This window comes from Clarias gariepinus, chromosome 2, assembly GCF_024256425.1.
Source record: "Clarias gariepinus isolate MV-2021 ecotype Netherlands chromosome 2, CGAR_prim_01v2, whole genome shotgun sequence".
NCBI lineage: Eukaryota > Metazoa > Chordata > Actinopteri > Siluriformes > Clariidae > Clarias > Clarias gariepinus.
Window position 1 is genome coordinate 5656360 of NC_071101.1, and position 20074 is coordinate 5676433.

The 20074-nt window shown below is 37.1% G+C and overlaps 1 protein-coding gene across 1 annotated transcript; it reads left to right on the forward strand.

Annotated features, from left to right (window-relative positions):
• The first annotated feature begins 2403 nt into the window (after positions 1-2403).
• LOC128507252 (uncharacterized) lies at positions 2404-10430 on the forward strand. Its single transcript, XM_053477995.1, has 8 exons — positions 2404-2480; positions 3695-3747; positions 6049-6125; positions 7613-7645; positions 8639-8938; positions 9579-9620; positions 9734-9763; positions 10093-10430. The coding sequence occupies exons 1-8, from the start codon at positions 2421-2423 to the stop codon at positions 10239-10241; spliced, it is 744 nt and encodes a 247-aa protein (XP_053333970.1). The 5' UTR covers positions 2404-2420; the 3' UTR covers positions 10242-10430.
• The last annotated feature ends 9644 nt before the right edge of the window (positions 10431-20074 follow it).

The window sequence follows — 20074 nt, forward strand, 5'->3', positions numbered from 1 at the left end:
TAATTGTTACCAAAGGTGTCTGTACCAAATATTAAAATGTTTTAACTCAATTGATCAAATACTTATTTGACACAGTAATTCACAAATTGTTAAAAAATCATGCAATGTGATTTCCGGATTTTTTTTTCTAGATTCTGTCTCTCACAGTGGAAATGCACCTAGGCTGAAAATTGTAGACCCTCCACGATTTCTAAGTAAGAGAACTTGCAAAATCACAGGGTGATCAAATACTTATTGACCTCACTGTATATATCTGTGTGTGTGTGTATATATATATATATATATATATATATATATATATATATATAGAGAGAGAGAGAGAGAGAGAGATAGATAGATAGATAGATAGATAGATGTGTGTGTGTTTTCCTTTTTCTGAAGAATTTTGTTCTTTGTTCTACAGCTCTCACCATGTCTGACTGTTGCAAGTTTGAATAAAAGAACATGAGTGTAAATTATGACTATAAATTGTGTGAATTTGTTGTAATCTCTAAATGCACTTTAATGTTCTAATATCTACTGTATTATATTACGGAACTCCTCAACACTATTAGCTTTGGACATTAAAGTTATTATCCATTCTTTCACATATGGTTCAACATTAAATAAATTAAATAAATCAAACAATTATTTTGATTTTTCATTAACACTCTCCCGATCTTAGTTAGCTGTTAGCAATAGCTCCTCTATACAGGATTTCCCTGGAACAGTGCTTATGTCCCGATCAGCTTAAACTTCCCTGCAAAGTGTACTGCACCGGGTGTTCAGCCTTGTTAAGTAAAATTTCAAACCCAAGGAGGTAAAAATGTTCAGTTAAAATAAAGAAATTACCTCAAAACCATAATGCTTTTATAACCTACAACATTACAAATGCATTTTTAAAAGCTTCTGCTGATGTTGACCTCATTACTGGCTTATTAGCAATCTTAATTATAATTTTTTGGGCGACTTTAGTCGTGTGTATTAACCTTTAATATTCTTAATACTTGAATAGATCTAATGAAAAGGGAAGTTGTGGGTTTTTGTCTTGTGCACAGCCTGTGGTTTTTACCACCAGAAAAAGAGACGGAAAACCAGCTGCTTTATTTCAAGTTTCAGTTCACCCGTCCAAAACATGTCTGCCTTAGCACCAGAGAAACATCATAAAGTATATTCTTTAAAAAAAATAATAATAATAAAGTTACTCGGTCAGAGAGTTGTCTATTATTTATACACACAGGTATACAGTACAGGGAAAACATGTGCTAGGTCAAGAGATAGGATTGATTATTTTAAACATATAGAACTCATGAAGCAGTACGGACGACTTGGACTAGGAGACTCATGAGAAGAATCGTTCAATTCTGTTTCCTGTGTAATGCACTGTATAGTGTCTATGAGAGTCACGTGACAAAAGAAAGAACAATTCAGACCAGAAGATATGAGAAGTGAACTGCTCAATCTGTTTATAATAATCTATCATATTTATCAAAATGTAATATTTTCATTACTTGAACTACAGCCAAAAATTTTTTTATGTAGATGTGATATGGGTCTGTTTATTAAAAATGTAACATTTTATTTGATTTCTGAACAAAAGAACGAAATTAACTAAATGACTCAAAAAAAGATTTGTTGATTTTGATAAACGAGATCCAAAGAGTCACTAAAATGATCCAAACTTCCCATCAATACTTCCACACCGTTGAATGCCTCTGGTGGGGCTGCATTACATTCCAAAATATACTTCAGTGTGCTCCCTACTTCCTGTTCAGGGAATGTGTGACAAAATTCCACCATTTGAAAAACCCTGGAACGTCACAAGCGCATACGTCACTTTCTCCGTGCGTTACCATGGTAACATAGGCATCTTGGATACCCGTCGCTGACTCTGTACAATAATTATTGTAAATTAATCAAATAATTTATTTCCGAGTTATACACACTACCGCCCCGTCAGTGAGGTGGAGCTAGAGCGTGCGCGATTGTACCCGAAAGATGGGACGGTCTAAACCCAGCTCACGTTCTCTGTTAGTGGGTAAACAGTAGCACAAGTGGCCCACTGGGGGCGCGCAATTCCCCTGCGCCAAACTCCCCGTCCCACGTGTATAACTCATAAATGTATTATTCGATTAAATTACAATAATAATTTTTGTCCTCGATAATGAGGATAATACGTATGTCAATCACTTTTTGAGCTCCATTTTAGGGTTCCAGTGAGGCGCAGGGCATGATGGGAGATTTTTCATTCCCACTTCCGGTGAAGTGTAGATCCGTTGTTCACTTGTTCCCTACACCACGACATTCCCGCTTTCTGCGGTTTCGAATCGCACTTACTATGACTGTGCAGGACACTTCCCAGGGGACTACCGTCCAATTGGATTGTTTCCTTAAAGGGTGCGGATACTGTACCAGTCAGATAAAAAATAACTGAAGTGAATATGCAACGAAATAAATCGAAGACAAAAGGAAATATTTTGGTTGGAGACCGACACGAACAGGTAACGGCTGGCGAATTCTTAGGACAACAGGAGCTAACAGCTAACAGCTAGCTAACACCGCGTAAAAGTGTTAATGATACACACATAACCGTGTTTATTCTGCTCGTTCAAAACTCAACATCAACTCGTCAATCAGCTGAGTTTAGATCCGTAGTGTAAAATTGGGTTTAAGCCTTTATTCATGAGAATTTTGACCCGGTTTGACTTGAACACTCCTCGTATGTTATTTACACATTCTATTGTGTATATCTGTAAGCTGTTTGCAGGCTAATTGTAAAAGGTTGTGTATATCATGTACGTGTGTTATCTATATTTATAAAACCGAACCTCTGTTTTCTTGGCGGGTGGGTTGGACCAAAGTCAGTGTATCTGCAGGAATCGTTATTATCAACATTTACGTTGTTATACTGAGTGAATCACAGGCGTTACAATGTAGCAGCGTAAGGAGCAGCAGCAGGCAGTTAACCACATATGACGGGTGGGAGGGTCAGGCGTCAGGATCTGCACATGGGTGGAGCCCCAGGGACCCTCCGCCGTAATAATGCCTCAAATTTGTGCTAAAAAGCAGTTAATGTCACTCAGTATAATGCCACACAATGTTATTAACCATTTTTTAGCGTAAGTTTAAGGCATTATCATGGCTGACCTCGTGAACAATCCCTCTACAAGTTTGCATCCTCAGTGTCTTTAGATCACATCAGCCCGGTTTGGTGGTGATCATATAAATCCCCTAGGAGGAGTAGATCAAAATCCTTCGGTTGTGTTTTGCGAACGACCCAAAATAACTGACTTTCTGTTTCATTGAGCCCATGACATGCAGAGCGAAAGTCGTTCAGCTCAATGAGCTCTAAATGTGTACCAAGTTTCGTGTGTATACGCGCAAGTGTGTATGAGCTATGTAGCAAAATCTTGTATCCTAAAAAACACTAACTACAAAGCAAGTTAGGTTAAACATATTATATGTTACATATACCATGTTATACTCACCTTTTTACCAAATACATAATAAATGTACATAATGTATAGAGCACTGGTGGCTCAGGGGTAGGTGTTTTCGCCTGCCATGCAGAAGGCCTGCAGAATTACATGAGAGAGTTCATGATTAGTAGAGTTATCACTTTCACAACACTGACTCCTGAATTTTAAATAATTTTTGAATTCCTATATTTGCATTTAAGTTGGTAAAATGTTGCTGCTCCTCTGTGATCCTACAGGTGCTGCACTATAAACTATTTACACATTGGCAGGCAGAACAGCATCCTTTGTGGTAGGAGAGAATTAATTTCTTAAATGTGTTTAAATAATAATTATATGTCTTTAAATTCGTAATATAAATCATATATATCTTATATACACTACCATTCAAATGTTTGGGGTCACTTTCTAACTCCATGACGATTTATTTCTACATTGTAAAGGCATGCAAAAAATGCATTCATCTCCTTTGAACTGTTAATGGTGAGATGTTTCTGCTACTTCTGCTCTGTAAGGACTTCATAACGCCTCTAATCTGAGGTGCTGTTAATTGGTCATTTTTCAGGCTGATAACTCTAAATGAACTTCTCGTCTGAGGCAGAGGTAGGTTTTGGTCTCGCCCTCCTGGGACGGCCTTCATGAGAGACAGTTTCATTATGGTGCTTGACGGATTTTGCAAATGCACTTGACAATACTGTTCTTGCAAGAACTATTACAGAAAGGCTGACCTCTGTGTCTTAAAATAACAACTTACTGTTGTTTTTCTTGTTGTTACGTAATTACCTAATTTCATATGTGTTATTTTATAGTTTTGAAATCCCCAGTATTGTTGTAGAATGTAGAAAATACACTCACCTAAAGGATTATTAGAAACACCATACTAATACAGTGTTTGACCCATTTTCGCCTTCAGAACTGCCTTAATTCTACGTGGCATTGATTCAACAAGGTGCTGAAAGCATTCTTTAGAAATGTTGGCCCATATTGATAGGATGGCATCTTGCAGTTGATGGAGATTTGTGGGATGCACATCCAGGGCACAAAGCTCCCGTTCCACCACATCCCAAAGATGCTCTATTGGGTTGAGATCTGGTGACTGTAAACTCATTGTCATATTCAAGAAACCAATTTAAAATGATTCGAGCTTTGTGACATGGTGCATTATCCTGCTGGAAGTAGCTATCAGAGGATGGGTACATGGTGGTCATAAAGGGATGGACATGGTCAGAAACAATGCTCAGGTAGCCTGTGGCATTTAAACGATGCCCAATTGGCACTAAGGGTTCTAAAGTGTTCCAATAAAACATCCCCACACCATTACACCACCACCACCAGCCTGCACAGTGGTAACAAGGCAGGATGGATCCATGTTCTCATTTTGTTTACGACAAATTCTGACTCTACCATTTGAATGTCTCAACAGAAATCGAGACTCATCAGACCAGGCAACATTTTTCCAGTCTTCAAATGTCCAATTTTGGTGAGCTCGTGCAAATTGTAGCCTCTTTTTCCTATTTGTAGTGGAGATGAGTGGTACCCGGTGGGGTCTTTTGCTGTCGTAGCCCATCCGTCTCAAGGTTGTGCGTGTTGTGGCTTCACAAATGCTTTGCTGCATACCTCGGTTGGTTATTTCAGTCAAAGTTGCTCTTCTATCAGCTTGAATCAGTCGGCCCATTCTCCTCTGACCTCTAGCATCAACAAGGCATTTTCGCCCACAGGACTGCCGCATACTGGATGTTTTTTCCTTTTCTCACCATTCTTTGTAAACCCTAGAAATGGTTGTGCATGAAAATCCCAGTAACTGAGCAGATTGTGAAATACTCAGACCGGCCCGTCTGGCACCAACAACCATGCCACGCTCAAAATTGCTTAAATCACCTTTCTTTCCCATTCTGACATTCAGTTTGGAGTTTAGGAGATTGTCTTGACCAGGACCACACCCCTAAATGCATTGAAGCAACTGCCATGTGATTGGTTGTTTAGATAATTGCATTAATGAGAAATTGAACAGGTGTTCCTAATAATCCTTTAGGTGAGTGTAAATCACTAAACAAAAAGTGACCCCAAACTTTTGAACGGTAGTATATATAATGTGTCAATCCCGAAATTATTTATAACCCATATTGTGATGTAAGCTCACTTTTATTCAACCAGCAAGTTTTTTTCTTGATTAGAAATGACACGAGCGTCTCCCAAAAGATAATAAGATGATGTACAGGATGATGTACAGTGGCATGTCCAAAATTATTCATATCCTTTGCAAACTGCACTGCACTAATTGATAGTCAAAAAGTCCCATAAACACACTCCTAAACCTTGTGGAAAGCCTTCACAGAAGAGTTTAAGCTGTTATAGCTGCAAAGGGGGCGTGGCCAACATCATTAAACCCCATGGATAAAGAATTGGATGTTACTAAATTTCATATGCACTTAAAGGCAGACAACTTTTGGCAATATAGTGTGTGTGTGTGTGTGTATGCTGTATATAAGAGATAAAATGATTAAAAATTTTCTTTATTATGTAATTTTACAATGATAAATGCTGATTATATATTCTATACATGGACTCATTGTTTCTCATTTCCATCTGTTAGTTTCAGTAAATCCAAACTCCACAGCAGTCTAATGGACATCACGACCCTCCTGTATGTCCTGTATATCTTATGTCTGGGTGAGAATCATAAGTGTCCAAACACTGACTACAATATGCGTATCTATCTATTGTATCTGTACAGTATGTCTGTCTGTCTGTCTACTGTATCTATTTCTATAAAATATTCATACCCCTTGAACGACCACAAACATAAATGCATTTTATTGAGATTTTATGTGATGGACCAACACAAAGAAGGTGTAAAAGTGGAAGGAAAATGTTTTTCATTTTTTTTTTTTAAACAATTAAATATCCGATAAGTGTGGACTTGTATTCACTTGTTTTTACTTCTTAAGTCAATACCTTATAGAATCAACTTTTGCTGCAATTACAGCTGCTTTTTGCCGTTTTTTTCAAAATAGTTTGTGATTAGTTGAAATTATGAAGAGCGTCTATGAACTGCAATTTTCACGTCTGGCCACAGATTCTCAATTGGATTTAGGTCTGGACCTTAAACACATGAATATTCTTTGATTTTAACCATTCCATTGTAGCTCTGGTTGTGTGTTTAGGTTCGTTGTCCTGCTGGAAGGTGAAGCTCCACCCCAGTTTCAAGTCTTTTGCAGACTCTAACGGGTTTTCTTCTAAGATTGTCCTGTATTTGACTCTATCCATCTTCCCATCAACTCTGACCAGCTTCCCTGTCTCTGCTAAAGAAACGCACCCCCACAACATGATGTTGCCACCAACATGTTTCACAGTTTTCCACCACACACAGTGTTTTGCATTCAGGCCAAAATGTTTTGTTCTTATCTGACCAGAGCACCTTCTTCCACCTTCATATGTCCCCCCACATGGCCTGTCACAAACTACAAATGGGTCTTTTTATAGCTTTCTTTTAACAATTACTTTCTTCTTGCTGCTCTTCTATAAAGGCCAGATTTGTGGAGGTCATGGCTAATATTTGTCCTGTGGACAGATTGTTCCACCTGAGCTTTGGATCTCTGCAGGTCCTCCAGAGTTACCATTGTTCTCTTGGCTGCTACTCTGATTAATGCTCTCCTAGCCCGACCTGTTCGTTTAGGTAGACGGCCATGTCTTGGTAGGTTTACAGTTGTGCCGTACTCTTCCTATTTTCAGATGATGGATGGATTGAACACTTTCCCACCCTGGTGTGTTCCTTGGGCTTTATGATGCTTCTTCACTAATGTTCTCTAACAAACCTCTGAGGGCTTCACAGAACAGCTGTATTTATACTGAGATTATTTACACACAGGTGGACTTTATTTACTAATCAGGTGACTTCTGAAGGTTCCACTGGATTTTAGTTCGGGGTATCAGAGTAAAGGGGGCTGAATACAAATGCACACCACAGTTCATAAAGTTTTATTCATTAAATATGTTAACCATTTATCATTGTCTTTCCAATAAAATCTAATTTACCTTTGTGGTTATTATGTGACGAAATGTGGAAAAGTTCAAGGGGTATAAATACTTTTGCAATGCACTGTATATGTATGTTTCTTAAAATCATGTAGATTGTGATTTTTTTTTTTTTCCCACAGATTCCATCAATGCAGCTCAACTCTCAGTCACAGGTAAGTCAATCATACAGTGTGAAACACCGACTAATTATAAAAGTCTCAGCGTATCAGATAACAGAGTTAGAAATAAGGTCAGTATCAGACGCCTTAACCACTGAGTCATGACCCAGGTTTCCTCATAACAACTCTAATAGACTCTAACTTTAATAAAATATGAAGTGTCTTATAGAGCTTAAATCAAACTCATACACGCAAACATGAAACACTCCATCCACACACACGCGTATATGAAACACTCATACATACATGTATATTACTAATCGCTCAAACAAATGTATATGAAATGTGCACACACATATGACACACACACACACACACACACACACACAGTACATGACAGATGATTCTCAGTGTAAACACACTTGCTGCTTCATTCTCCCTGATTGCTATTAGCCTTTTTTTTAAAGGGGTTCAATCGCAATGCGTTGTTAAGGCTGTGACGTATTCAGATTCGTACAAATAATGTCTGAATATTGCAGCGGCAGATAAACGCGGGTGATGGTTTACAACCGCCAAAGAAAAATTGAAGCAGGAAATCTGTGGCTAATATTTTGGATCTTAAAACAGAAGCAATTAATATTTCCTGGAATGTACTTCCTCACCTTCACTAATACGAACAATAACTAACTCATTGGAATCCCATGTGACTCCCTCTGCAAATCCAAATACAGAACTGGAAATTCAAACATCGTTCCGAGCCTCCATACCACCAACTTCTTTGGTGATGATGAATTAATGTTAAATGTAAAAAACATTATTACATTTGAATGAATTGCAAATGTAAAAAAAATTATAATTTCCTGTGAATCAACCAAATTTTTGTGGCCTAGTTAAAGGGTCAAACCATTTGTCATTGGGGCACATCGTTATTGAGTCGAGCCTTATTACAACACTATACTACAACACTGGTTTAAAAGATAAATATAGATTTTATTATATAGGATATAAATATGATCATTTCCTAAAACGTGTTTCCCGTCATTTCAGCTCCTGTGGGCTCCACAGTCATCCTGCCGTGTGAATGGAGAGATCTCTCTGTCCAAACACCTCATGTTGTGTGGACTATTGAGCGTGAGGTTGTGTTTGAGCGAAAGGGTAAAGATTCCCTTCAGGCTGAAGGATACGAGGGTCGTGTGGACGTTCCTGAGGACGAGCTGCTTAAAGGAAACTGTTCCCTGGTGTTGAAGAACGTCAGAGTTACTGATGAAGCTGAGTACAGAAGCTCCATGCTGTTGGAACACCCAAAGAAATCTGTCTTGGTCCAGGAAGTTCATCTCTCAGTCTACAGTAAGTGTATTAGTCTCAGATAGAGAGTCTGACACACACACACACACACACACACACACACACACACACACACAGTATCAGTACACAGAGTTTATAATGACTGGAATGTTATTAAACTGAACAGATTATTTAATGTTGATGTGAGACTGTGAGAATACACATATATAGAGAGAATACACACACACACACACACACACACTGCTGCACAGTTTAGTGTTTTACACAGAGAACTGGTAAGATTTCCTTGTCTGTGTTAGATTGAGTAGAAAGAATACACACACACACACACACACACACACACACACCACACACCCCTGTCCCAAATGTCAATACTTTTTTCAGCACACACTCACCGACCTCCTCCTAATAGTCAAAGTGTCACAATCTGGTCCTTTACGAAGTCTCTCAAATTCCTGTGTTCACCCAATTATTAGATATTTTTGCTGCGTCCAACAGGAGTAAATGAACTAGTGAATAAATTAACAGGAGTAAATAAACTAGTGAATAAATTAACAGGAGTAAATGAACTGTGTGTTTAAACAGAAATCACTTGTGAGAATAAATAATGTGTAAAAATCACACACACACTCAGAACACAGATATTTAATATCATTTATTTTATCTTCTTTTTTCTATAAAGACCGAACTGAAGAGAGAATTAAAGAGAGAACAGATTCGTCAGGTGGGTGAATATCAAACCTTATTGAAATATCACATCAAAAGAAAAATATATTGTTATTGTTAATAAAGTAAGACATTTTTTAAAAGTAATATTAATTTCTTTTTCCTCTAAAGACCGAACTGAAGAGAGTCCAGATTCCTCAGGTGAATATTAAACCTTATTTAAGTGTGTGTTGTGTTGTTCAGCTCACTGATGGAAACATCACACACAGTCATGTGATTATGTGAGTGACAACACATATGAAAAAATATTAATGACCGATATGAAAAAGTAGTTCTACGCTGAAACTCCACACATGAATAATATTTAATAAATAAAATATCATTTTTGAAAGAGAGAAATATGAAAATATAAAAACAATGAAAATAAGAAGAATAGACTTCATAATGACTGTTTTAAATCTATAATAACATTTCTAATGTCATGTCATTGAGAGGGAACTATTTACAGCAATGAATTTCTGTCTCTGCAGATAACGGTGTAAAGAACCTTCATTACTTGTGGATCCTGATCATTTTGCCGGGCCTGGTGTTACTTGGTCTCGGAGTGTGGCTTCTGAAGAAGAAAAAATCTGCCAATTTCCAGACTAAAAACACAGAGGAGTCCAAAGAAATGAACTGACACGGCAACACGACAGCACCAACATATTTAGAGGAAACATAATCTACACATTGCTGACATTTTTAGGGTCCAAGCACTATGACATCAGCACGATGATGACCTGACTATGATGTCCTCGCCATCACTCTGATAAGCCTAAAGTTTTTAATAGTGCTGATGTTATAATGTGCAAAGGCCCTATTGTACTTTTAAAATGTTACGTCCCCAGGTCTAGGGTCCCAGGGCAAAATAAATAATAAAATCTTACACGACCAAACTTTTGTCTTTTTAACTTTTATTTTTTTACGCACACACACACCGGAAGCTCTTGGCTTCAGGGTTGGGCCAAGGCCAAAACAATAAACAAAAACCCTGCCCTATCTCCTCCCAAAAACTAACTACACTACAAAGAAAAACTAAACCAAAAACACAGGGCTAAACTGACTCCCTAACTAAACATTCAAAACAGGAGAAAACGGGTCTAACTAAAATGGCACCCAACCCCTACTGCTTCCATAAAAGAAATGCATATACTAACAAAAATAACTATTTACAATATTTACAACACTTAACAAGTAACATAACACAAAGAGACCAAAACACACACCACACAAGCTCACAAACACAGGCGCAACCCAACAGTTCTATTTTCACAACATAAACAAGCACAAGCAACATCTCCCAACATAGCGCGCGCTTCCGGCTTTCTTCCGCGACCTTAAAAAGACGCGCAGTTCCAACGACGGCCAATCAGGGCGAGGCCACCTGCAGGAAAGGGAGAGCAAGAGAGAGAGAGAAAAAAAGAGCGCGCGTGCACGCCGCCACCAGCATCCGCGCCACTACACTTACATGCCACACACACGGGCATGTAACACGGCCCCCTTTGTGGGTCTTAACATCCTCAAAAACACATATACAGTGGGCACTACACACACCCTATAGACACTACACACACCCTATAGACATTACACACATCCTATAGACACCACACACATTCTTTAGACATTACACACATCCTATAGACATTACACACATCCTACTAAAATGATGACCTGTTCTTAAAAAGCAGACTCCTGATTTCACTACACTACATACTTAGATGAAATAATGACTCTTTATTAATATTATTGTGAGTACTAACTAGTAGGAGGGATTCATTATTTCCTTTTGGCTTGCATAGACTTTCACTCTCTCTCTCTCTCTCTCTCTCTCTCTCTCTTTCTGTGAGACAGCTTAAACATATACTGTGTATATATACTGAACAAAAATATAAACGCAACACTTTTGTTTTTGCTCCCATTTTTTATGAGATGAACTCAAAGATCTGAAACGTTTTCTACATAAACAAAATAACCATATCTCTCAAATATTGTTCACAAATCTGTCAAAATCTGTGATAGTGAGCACTTCTCCTTTGCCGAGATAATCCATCCCACCACTGGTGTGTCATATCAAGATGCTGATTAGACAGCATGATTATTGCACAGGTGTGCCTTAGACTGGCCACCTGTAAAAGGCCACTTTGAAAGGTTCAGTTGAATCACACAGCACAATGCCACAGATGCCACAAGCATTGAGGGAGCGTGCAATTGGCATGCTGACAGCAGGAATGTCCACCAGAGCTGTTGCTCGTGAATTGAATGTTCATTTCTCCACCATAAGCCTTCACCAAAGGCGTTTCAGAGGATTTGGCAGTACATCCAACCGGCGTCACAACCGCAGACGACGTGTAACCACACCAGCCCAGGACCTCCACATCCAGCATGTTCACCTCCATGATCGTCTGAGACCAGCCACTCGGACAGCTGCTGAAACAATCGGAGTGCATAACCAAAGAACTTCTGCACAAACTGTCAAAAACAGTCTCAGGGAAGCTCATCTGCATGCTCGTCGTCCCCATTGGGGTCTCGACTTGACTCCAGTTCTTCATCTTAACAGATTTTGACGGATTTGTGAACAATATTTAAGAGATATGGTTATTTTGTTTATGTAGGAAATGTTTCAGATCTTTGAGTTCATCTCATTAAAAATGGGAGCAAAAACAAAAGTGTTGCGTTTATATTTTTGTTCAGTATATATATATATATATATATATATATATATATATATATATATATATACATACTGTATGTGTGTGTGTGTGTGTGTGTGTGTGAAACCCGAATATATATCGTGCAAAAGTTCATTTATTTCAGCAATGCAAATTAAAAGGTGAAACTAATATATGAGATAGACTCATTACATGCGAAGCAAGATAGTTCATGCTGTGATTTGTCATAATTGAGATGATTATAGTTTACAGCTCATGAAAACCCCAAATCCACAATCTCAGAACATTTTAATATTGTGAAAAGGTTTCAATATTCTAGGGTCAAAGTGTCCCACTCTAATGAGCTAATTAAAAGTTCTCTTACTTAGAAATTATGGAGGGGTCTACAATTTTCCCTATTTGCTATATTTCAGGATGCCAATGCCAGGATTCATTGGGCTCAAATTGTGAAGGAGTTGTTCAGGCAGCATAAAATATCATGTTTACATGTGAATTAGCCACCACAGAAAATCTTTGTTATTTGCAGCGTTGAATCATTGCAGCTCTCCATCCATCATTATCAATATAAGATTTTGAAGATCTTAGAGATAAATCTGTCTGTGGATGTAAAAAAAAGTGACATTGCATTAGCTTAACGATGTCATGGCAAATGCGTGCCACAATCAAAGCAAAAATTGTGTGATAGAGTGTGCCATAGTTTTTTTCTTTGTTGCCAGGCAGTATGTGTGTGTATATATAATTTGGATTACCTTGTTCTAGTCACTGGCTCTGTGGTTGTGATGGGACTGCTGCATAGATCACACTTACTGAATCTGATGCAGTGTTATTCTTAACAGATACTCTGGACCTTTTTTTGCACTGAACACTGGCATAATGAATGTTTTCATCCTGAAAAAAGATTTAGGTTAACACTAAATTATTATCATATTATTATTATTATTATTATTATTATTAATATTTTAGACATTACCTGCACTATCCCATTAATGTATTGCATTCCTTTTACATTTGCTGTATTATTTTCCATGTATTAAAATTCTTATTCTAGGGACATTTTTTAAATCTTACGTAGTCTCAGACTACCAAAAGAGGACGTTTGTAAGTTGGATTTGTTCTTAAATCCAACAAAGTAATTCTTATACACCTTTGACACAAATACACAATGTAACTTATACCAATTCACTTGACCAAATCTCTGTCTTTTTTCCCCACACTTTTTTCCCATCATGTGGCCAAAAACTGTAACCGCGCCTAAGAAAATGAATCTCACACGTCAAATGTAACAGTGTTGTCTCTGTGCCTCTATATTATGTAGAATTATGATGTGCCTCTATATTAAAAGAAGGAAATAGTATAGTATAGCCAAGTTATTTAAACTAATGTGAAAAAACATTAAAAAGAATGCTGATATTGAACATCTTAAAGTAATGCACAGATTTGCTTTTAGGAACAGCTTTAAAACCTCAAATTACTTTTTCTGTTTGTTTTTGGATTAACAATAAAGTTTTCCAGAGAACATGAAAACTGTCCAGTAAATACATTGTATAAGAACTTTCTTTTAAAGTTTACTGTTTATTATATTGTTTGAATGATACATTTATTAGTTTTGCCTTTTACAATATTTTTTTTGTTGTAATGCGCATTTTTAAAATCATATTTTCACAAATTTAAGCAACATATACTACTGTGAAATTTAATGTAAGAAATATTTTTTCATTGGTGTTATGTTATTAACAATAAAAAAATAAATAAAGAAAGAAAATGAACAGCAATGGTAAAAATGTTATTGGATCTTAATTTGAGTGTTTCCATACCTTTTCAATAATGCCTGTTGTGTTACTGCAACAAGTGCATGATAATATTGATTTTCCTGGAAAACAAATCACTTTCCATTAAATTTTAATAAGACACTAAATCCAAAGCAGAGTTTGAGTTTGAATAGAATTGGATGGTAATTCATCAAATAACATAAACAAGAGCAAAGAAAAGTTGTGATTATAAAGTAAACTTGCTATAGTGTATGCTTTGCGAGGCTCCTTGTGTTCTGAGTTCTATTTATATCCGGTGTTAACTGCAAACATGTGCTCCTGGTTCGAACTTTGGAGCTGGAGCATGCATGCTGGTAGTTGCACTCTGCTTCCGCTACACTGACACAGGCCCCCACCAAGAAGCTACCTTCTTCTAGTTCTCTTTAAGTGTGGTTGCGGCTGGTTGGGATGTAATTCCTAAATCATTAAAGGATCTAGCATATCTTGTGTGTTGATCTAATACTTGCCCCTGGACACTTTCCAGGCTATCAGGTATTTTACTGTAGTTTTCCCTGACTGTATCTTGATTTTAGGATGCCATTTATTCTTTATGCTGGTCATCTGTCAATGTGCAGAGGTTCAGATGCCTATTAGGAAATGCCTTGTTTGATGTTGCTCTTTTTTCTAGTCATTGGTGTGCTCTTTCCCATTACCTTCTAAGCATTCCTGAGTCTGTGATGCTCTTCTTGCATGGAAATAACTGGTTTTAGTATCCTACTGTGCATTAGAATGGGGTCAGTCCCATTCTTGTACAGTATGTTCTCAAAAAGTGGTCTATTTCATGATTGGCTCATTCAACCTGACCATTCACTTGGGGTTGATACCCTGATGTCGGGCTGACTGTGACACCCATTTTCTCCATAAAGTCCTCACATATTTTAATTGTGAGGACACAGCTGTTTATGAAGCCTTTTTGTATAGTGAAAAATTTAAAAACAGTTTGAAAGTTGAAGGCTGTAGGAAGGCTATGCAGAGGAATCAGACACACTGGTTTGAAGAATCAATTTGGATATACAATTATTTTATGATTTACTTGTGATTCTGTAATGAAATTAAAAGAAATTTGTCTTCATGGTGTAGACAGTGGCACAAGTTTTCCCTTGGGTACGGTTAAAGGTACAGAAAATAATTAATCTGTTAATGTCTGCTTTCATGCTTGGCCACCAGTAGTTATGCTGAAGACTATAGCTGACAGAAAGGATTTTGTCCTGCTCCAGGCTGGCTAGGCAGCTGTTGAGTTCCACCTGCGTGTCCACCTGTTTTTGATACAAAGTGCCATTTCATACAGTAGAAAGTTCCTCTTCTCTTAAGTTATAATCAAGCAAACAGAGATCATGGTGTGACATTGCACTCTGAAATCACCATCCCTGGGTCACAATCTGTCTGGATTACATGATCATTCATTTGAGCACATGGAAGAACCATTAGTATAATTGGGAGAAAATGTTGGAGGAGCTCAGACAAGGGGGCATTTATACAAAAAAATTTAAGACTAAATTATAAAATAAAGACTATAAAATACCTGACAAATCTATCACTAATTTCGAGTTAATTAGCTGATTAGAGTGTGACACCATGAGTCTTCAATATTTAACTTTTTCAGAATATTACATTTTTTGAAATACTAAATTTTGGGTTTTCATTAGCTATAAGTCATAATCATAAAATAAATAAATAATAATATAAATAATAAATAAACAATTGAAATACATCAGTCTGTGTGTAGTGAATCTATGTCATATATGAGTTTGAGCAATTTTTTAAATTGAATTACAAAAATAAATCAACTTTTCGATGATATTCTAATTTATTGAGACGCACCTGTGTGTGTATACATCTCAAAAAATTAATTTATCATGAAAAGGTTCTCTAAACGAGCTATCAACCTAATCATCTGAATCAACTAATTAACTCTAAACACCTGCAAAAGATTCCTGAGGCTTTTAAAAACTCCCAGCCTGGTTCATTATTCAAAACCGCAATCATGGGTAAGACTGCCGACCTGACTGCTGTCCAGAAGGCCATCATTGACACCCTCAAGCAAGAGGGTAAGACACAGAAAAAAATTTCTGAACGAATAGGCTGTTCACAGAGTGCTGTATCAAGGCACCTCAGTGGGAAGGAAAAAGTGTGGCAGAAAACGCTGCACAACGAGAAGAGGTGACCTTGGGAGACCAGCTGAAGCAGTGGACTGAGTCTGGAGTAGAAACATCTAGAGCCACCGTGTACAGGCGTGTGCAGGAAATGGGCTACACGTGCCGCATTCCCCAGGTCAAGCCACTTTTGAACCAGAAACAGCGGCAGAAGCGCCTGACCTGGGCTACAGAGAAGCAGCACTGGACTGTTGCTCAGTGGTCCAAAGTACTTTTTTCGGATTGCCAGAGTCTGGAGGAAGACTGGCGAGGGGGAAATGCCAAAGTCCTGAAGTCCAGTGTCAAGTACCCACAGTCAGTGATGGTCTGGGGTGCCATGTCAGCTGCTGGTGTTGGTCCACTGTGTTTTATCAAGGGCAGGGTCAATGCAGCTAGCTATCAAGAGATTTTGGAGAACTTCATGCTTCCATCTGCTGAAAAGCTTTATGAAGATGAAGATTTCGTTTTTCAGCACGACCTGGCACCTGCTCATAGTGCCAAAACCACTGGTAAATGGTTTACTGACCATGGTTTTACTGTGCTCAATTGGCCTACCAACTCTCCTGACCTGAACCCCATAGAGAATCTGTGGGATATTGTGAAGAGAAAGTTGAGAGACGCAAGACCCAACACTCTGGATGAGATTAGGGCCGCTATCGAAGCATCCTGGGCCTCCATAACACCTCAGCAGTGCCACAGGCTGATTGCCTCCATGCCACGCCGCATTGAAGCAGTCATTTCTGCAAAAGGATTCCCGACCAAGTATTGAGTGCATAACTGAACATAATTATTTGAAGGTTGACTTTTTTTTGTATTAAAAGTACTTTTCTTTTATTGGTCAGATGAAATATGCTAATTTTTTGAGATAGGAATTTTGGGTTTTCATGAGCTGTATGCCAAAATCATCTATATTAAAATAATTAAAAGGCTTGAACTACTTCAGTTGTGTGTAATGAATCTGAAATATATGAAAGTCTAATGTTTATCAGTACATTACAGAAAATAATAAACTTTATCACAACATGCAAATTTTTTGAGAAGGACCTGTATACGTTTTAAATTATATTATAATAATATATACTGTGTATATATATATATATATATATATATATATATATATATATATATATATATAATGTGTGTGCGGTGCACGCACTTGCTCAATTTTATTTTATTGCTTTTCCTAAAAAAGTACACAAGAAAAATTTATTACCACATATATTTTGTTTTATTGTTTTTTCACCAGGCCTACCTCCCCCACCGCAGCAGAATGCACCTATGCAGATGATGTTTATTAGGACAAAAATGGAGCACACGCACATTACGATCATATCAGTCCAGCATTCTGGCATCTCATTATTGCTTTGACCTAAAATACACACAGTCGTACAGAGATATCAGTAGTGTACTGAGGAAATCCTATTCTGTTAAAAAACACAATATATAAAATTAATGTACTTTTTCCTATATTTTGCATTGTTTGTCACACAGACAATCTATTTTAACACTGATCCTTACAAATATGTAAAATTGTAAAAATAAGTATTGTGCAACTGTGAGAATGTTGATTTTATTGTTTAGTTTATGCTTAGGAGAAAAAAATAATATATGTTTAATAAATTGTTTATCTAAACTAATGCGGACAACTATAAAAACAAAATCTGACTAAACAAAAGAAACAAACATGTAAACATTTGCAATATTTAAACATAAAGAACAAAGTACACAATGACTCTGAGACTGTATCTCTCTTTGAACTATATTTATGTGTAGACAAGACCTGCAGAATTTGCATTAAAAAGCAACCTAAACTTCACATCCACAGACTAGCTGTGTTTTCAGTTGCAGAATAAATTTACAGGACTTATTTTACATTCTTTTTCAAGGGAATAGAATATAGAAACTTGAAATGTTGTACTGTGCACTCCAATTATATAGTAATGCAATATATATTATATATAAGTTTATGGAATGTAGCACTACTATTATTAAATTATTATTAATTATTATTATTGTTTACGTTATATTACGTTAATTCTTAGCCCGAACCTTTAAAGAATACTGAATATGTATAGTTAAAATTGATTTTAAAAGTTAGAAAGTTTACAGTTACACATTGTCTGTTTTACTGGTAAAACATTGTCACCTTGTCAAATAAAGATATATTTTCACAAATAATATTTAATAAATAAATGAATCTGTTATTATAAAAATATTTGTACAAAACTGAAATAAGTGTTTATAAGTGTATTGGCACCCACCTGTAGTAAAGTCGAGTCTGATGTGTTTCCCAAACTGAGTGTGTGTCGTGTCATTTCGACCTCCACAAAAATAAAACCCCAGATCTGTCTCTCTAACTCCAATAATCACTAAACTGACTGAACTGCTGCTTTCGGTCACATCAAAGTGACTCTCGTCTACATTATAATCTACATAAAAGTCTTTATACAGACCCCTTTGTCTGGCTGATATAATCTGCCTCACGCCTGCTGAGTTCATCTGATACCACGATATCTCTGAAACCTGAGTGATGTTACAGGGCAGAGTGATGTTCTCTCCAGGATCAACAGATATGAGATCAGCTGAAATGATCTGAAGGAGACTCAGACTGATGAGACCTGAAAGAACAACAGCACATTAAGAGATCAGATTCATCACCGCTCTGGAAAAACTCACACACAGCTCACAGTACACATTCATAGAATACAGTTATATACAATATAATTTTTTTTATTTATTATGAGAATATTAGCATAATATTTGGTTCATAAGTACAACTTTTTGTTTTTATAAACTCACCAAACAGCAGGTGTAAAGTAAGCACACACAGGGACGCCGCCATTTCTAACACTCAGCCTCCGCTGAACATGTGAACAGAGACTTAGTGGAATAAAACGTCTTGTAACTCCAGCATTAGTTCTGGTTTAACACATTCAGCCACAAGCACTGAAACCCAGCCCTCCTGTTCTGTTGTTCTGTTATGGTGTTTACTAAGTTTCTGACATTTTATTTTACATTCTGGGATTTATACTTACAGCCTATATGTCTATAAGGTAAGTTACTCTACCTTCCGTCTTGCTAGAGGGATATGGATGAAAGGATGCACATGAAGAAATGAAGAATTAGGTATGCTTAAACACCGAACAGAGGAATAGACTGACAAAACAGACAAAACATTATAGAATATTTACAGAACTGAAAGGTTGTCTCATGAATAAAAAAAAAAAACCTAAGTTAAAGCAGATGGGCAATAGAACAGATCATGTTATGTTTTTTTTTTATATTTTGTTTTTTTGTAATTTTTTTTATAGTAAATGAACAGCTCTAAGTAGATGAATATAGTCAAATTTACTATAGGCTTTTACTATAGTGGATTCCTGCCAACAGGACAAGAACTTAAAAATGAAACACTTACCTTAGATTTGGTTTATGATAATCTTATAGTAGAAAACACGAGGTAAATTTGACTATATTCATTTACTTAGGCTTTTACTATAGGCTTTACATAGGGGTTTGTCAGACAACGGTAATTTATCTTCAGTCTGTCAAATTTAGCGGACGTGGACTCATCGCTGTGCTTGTTGTAACTGAAAAAACGCTGCAGCTTCTTCAAAGTCTTTCCTCTCCGTGACCGCTGAACTCCGACACAACACCACGTTAGGCTACGTCTTGACTCATTTGCATACCGACGGTGATTAGATGTTTACCATTTACAGAGGGCTCAGGGGAGGTGTGTGTGTGTCTGTTTTATAACAGTACTTCTTGTACTGTTATAAAAAATTCGATGTGAACAAACAAAATACACAAGTGCACCACGTTCCCGCCGATTAGGCGCGTGCTCCGTTGCCTAGCAACACTGAACGA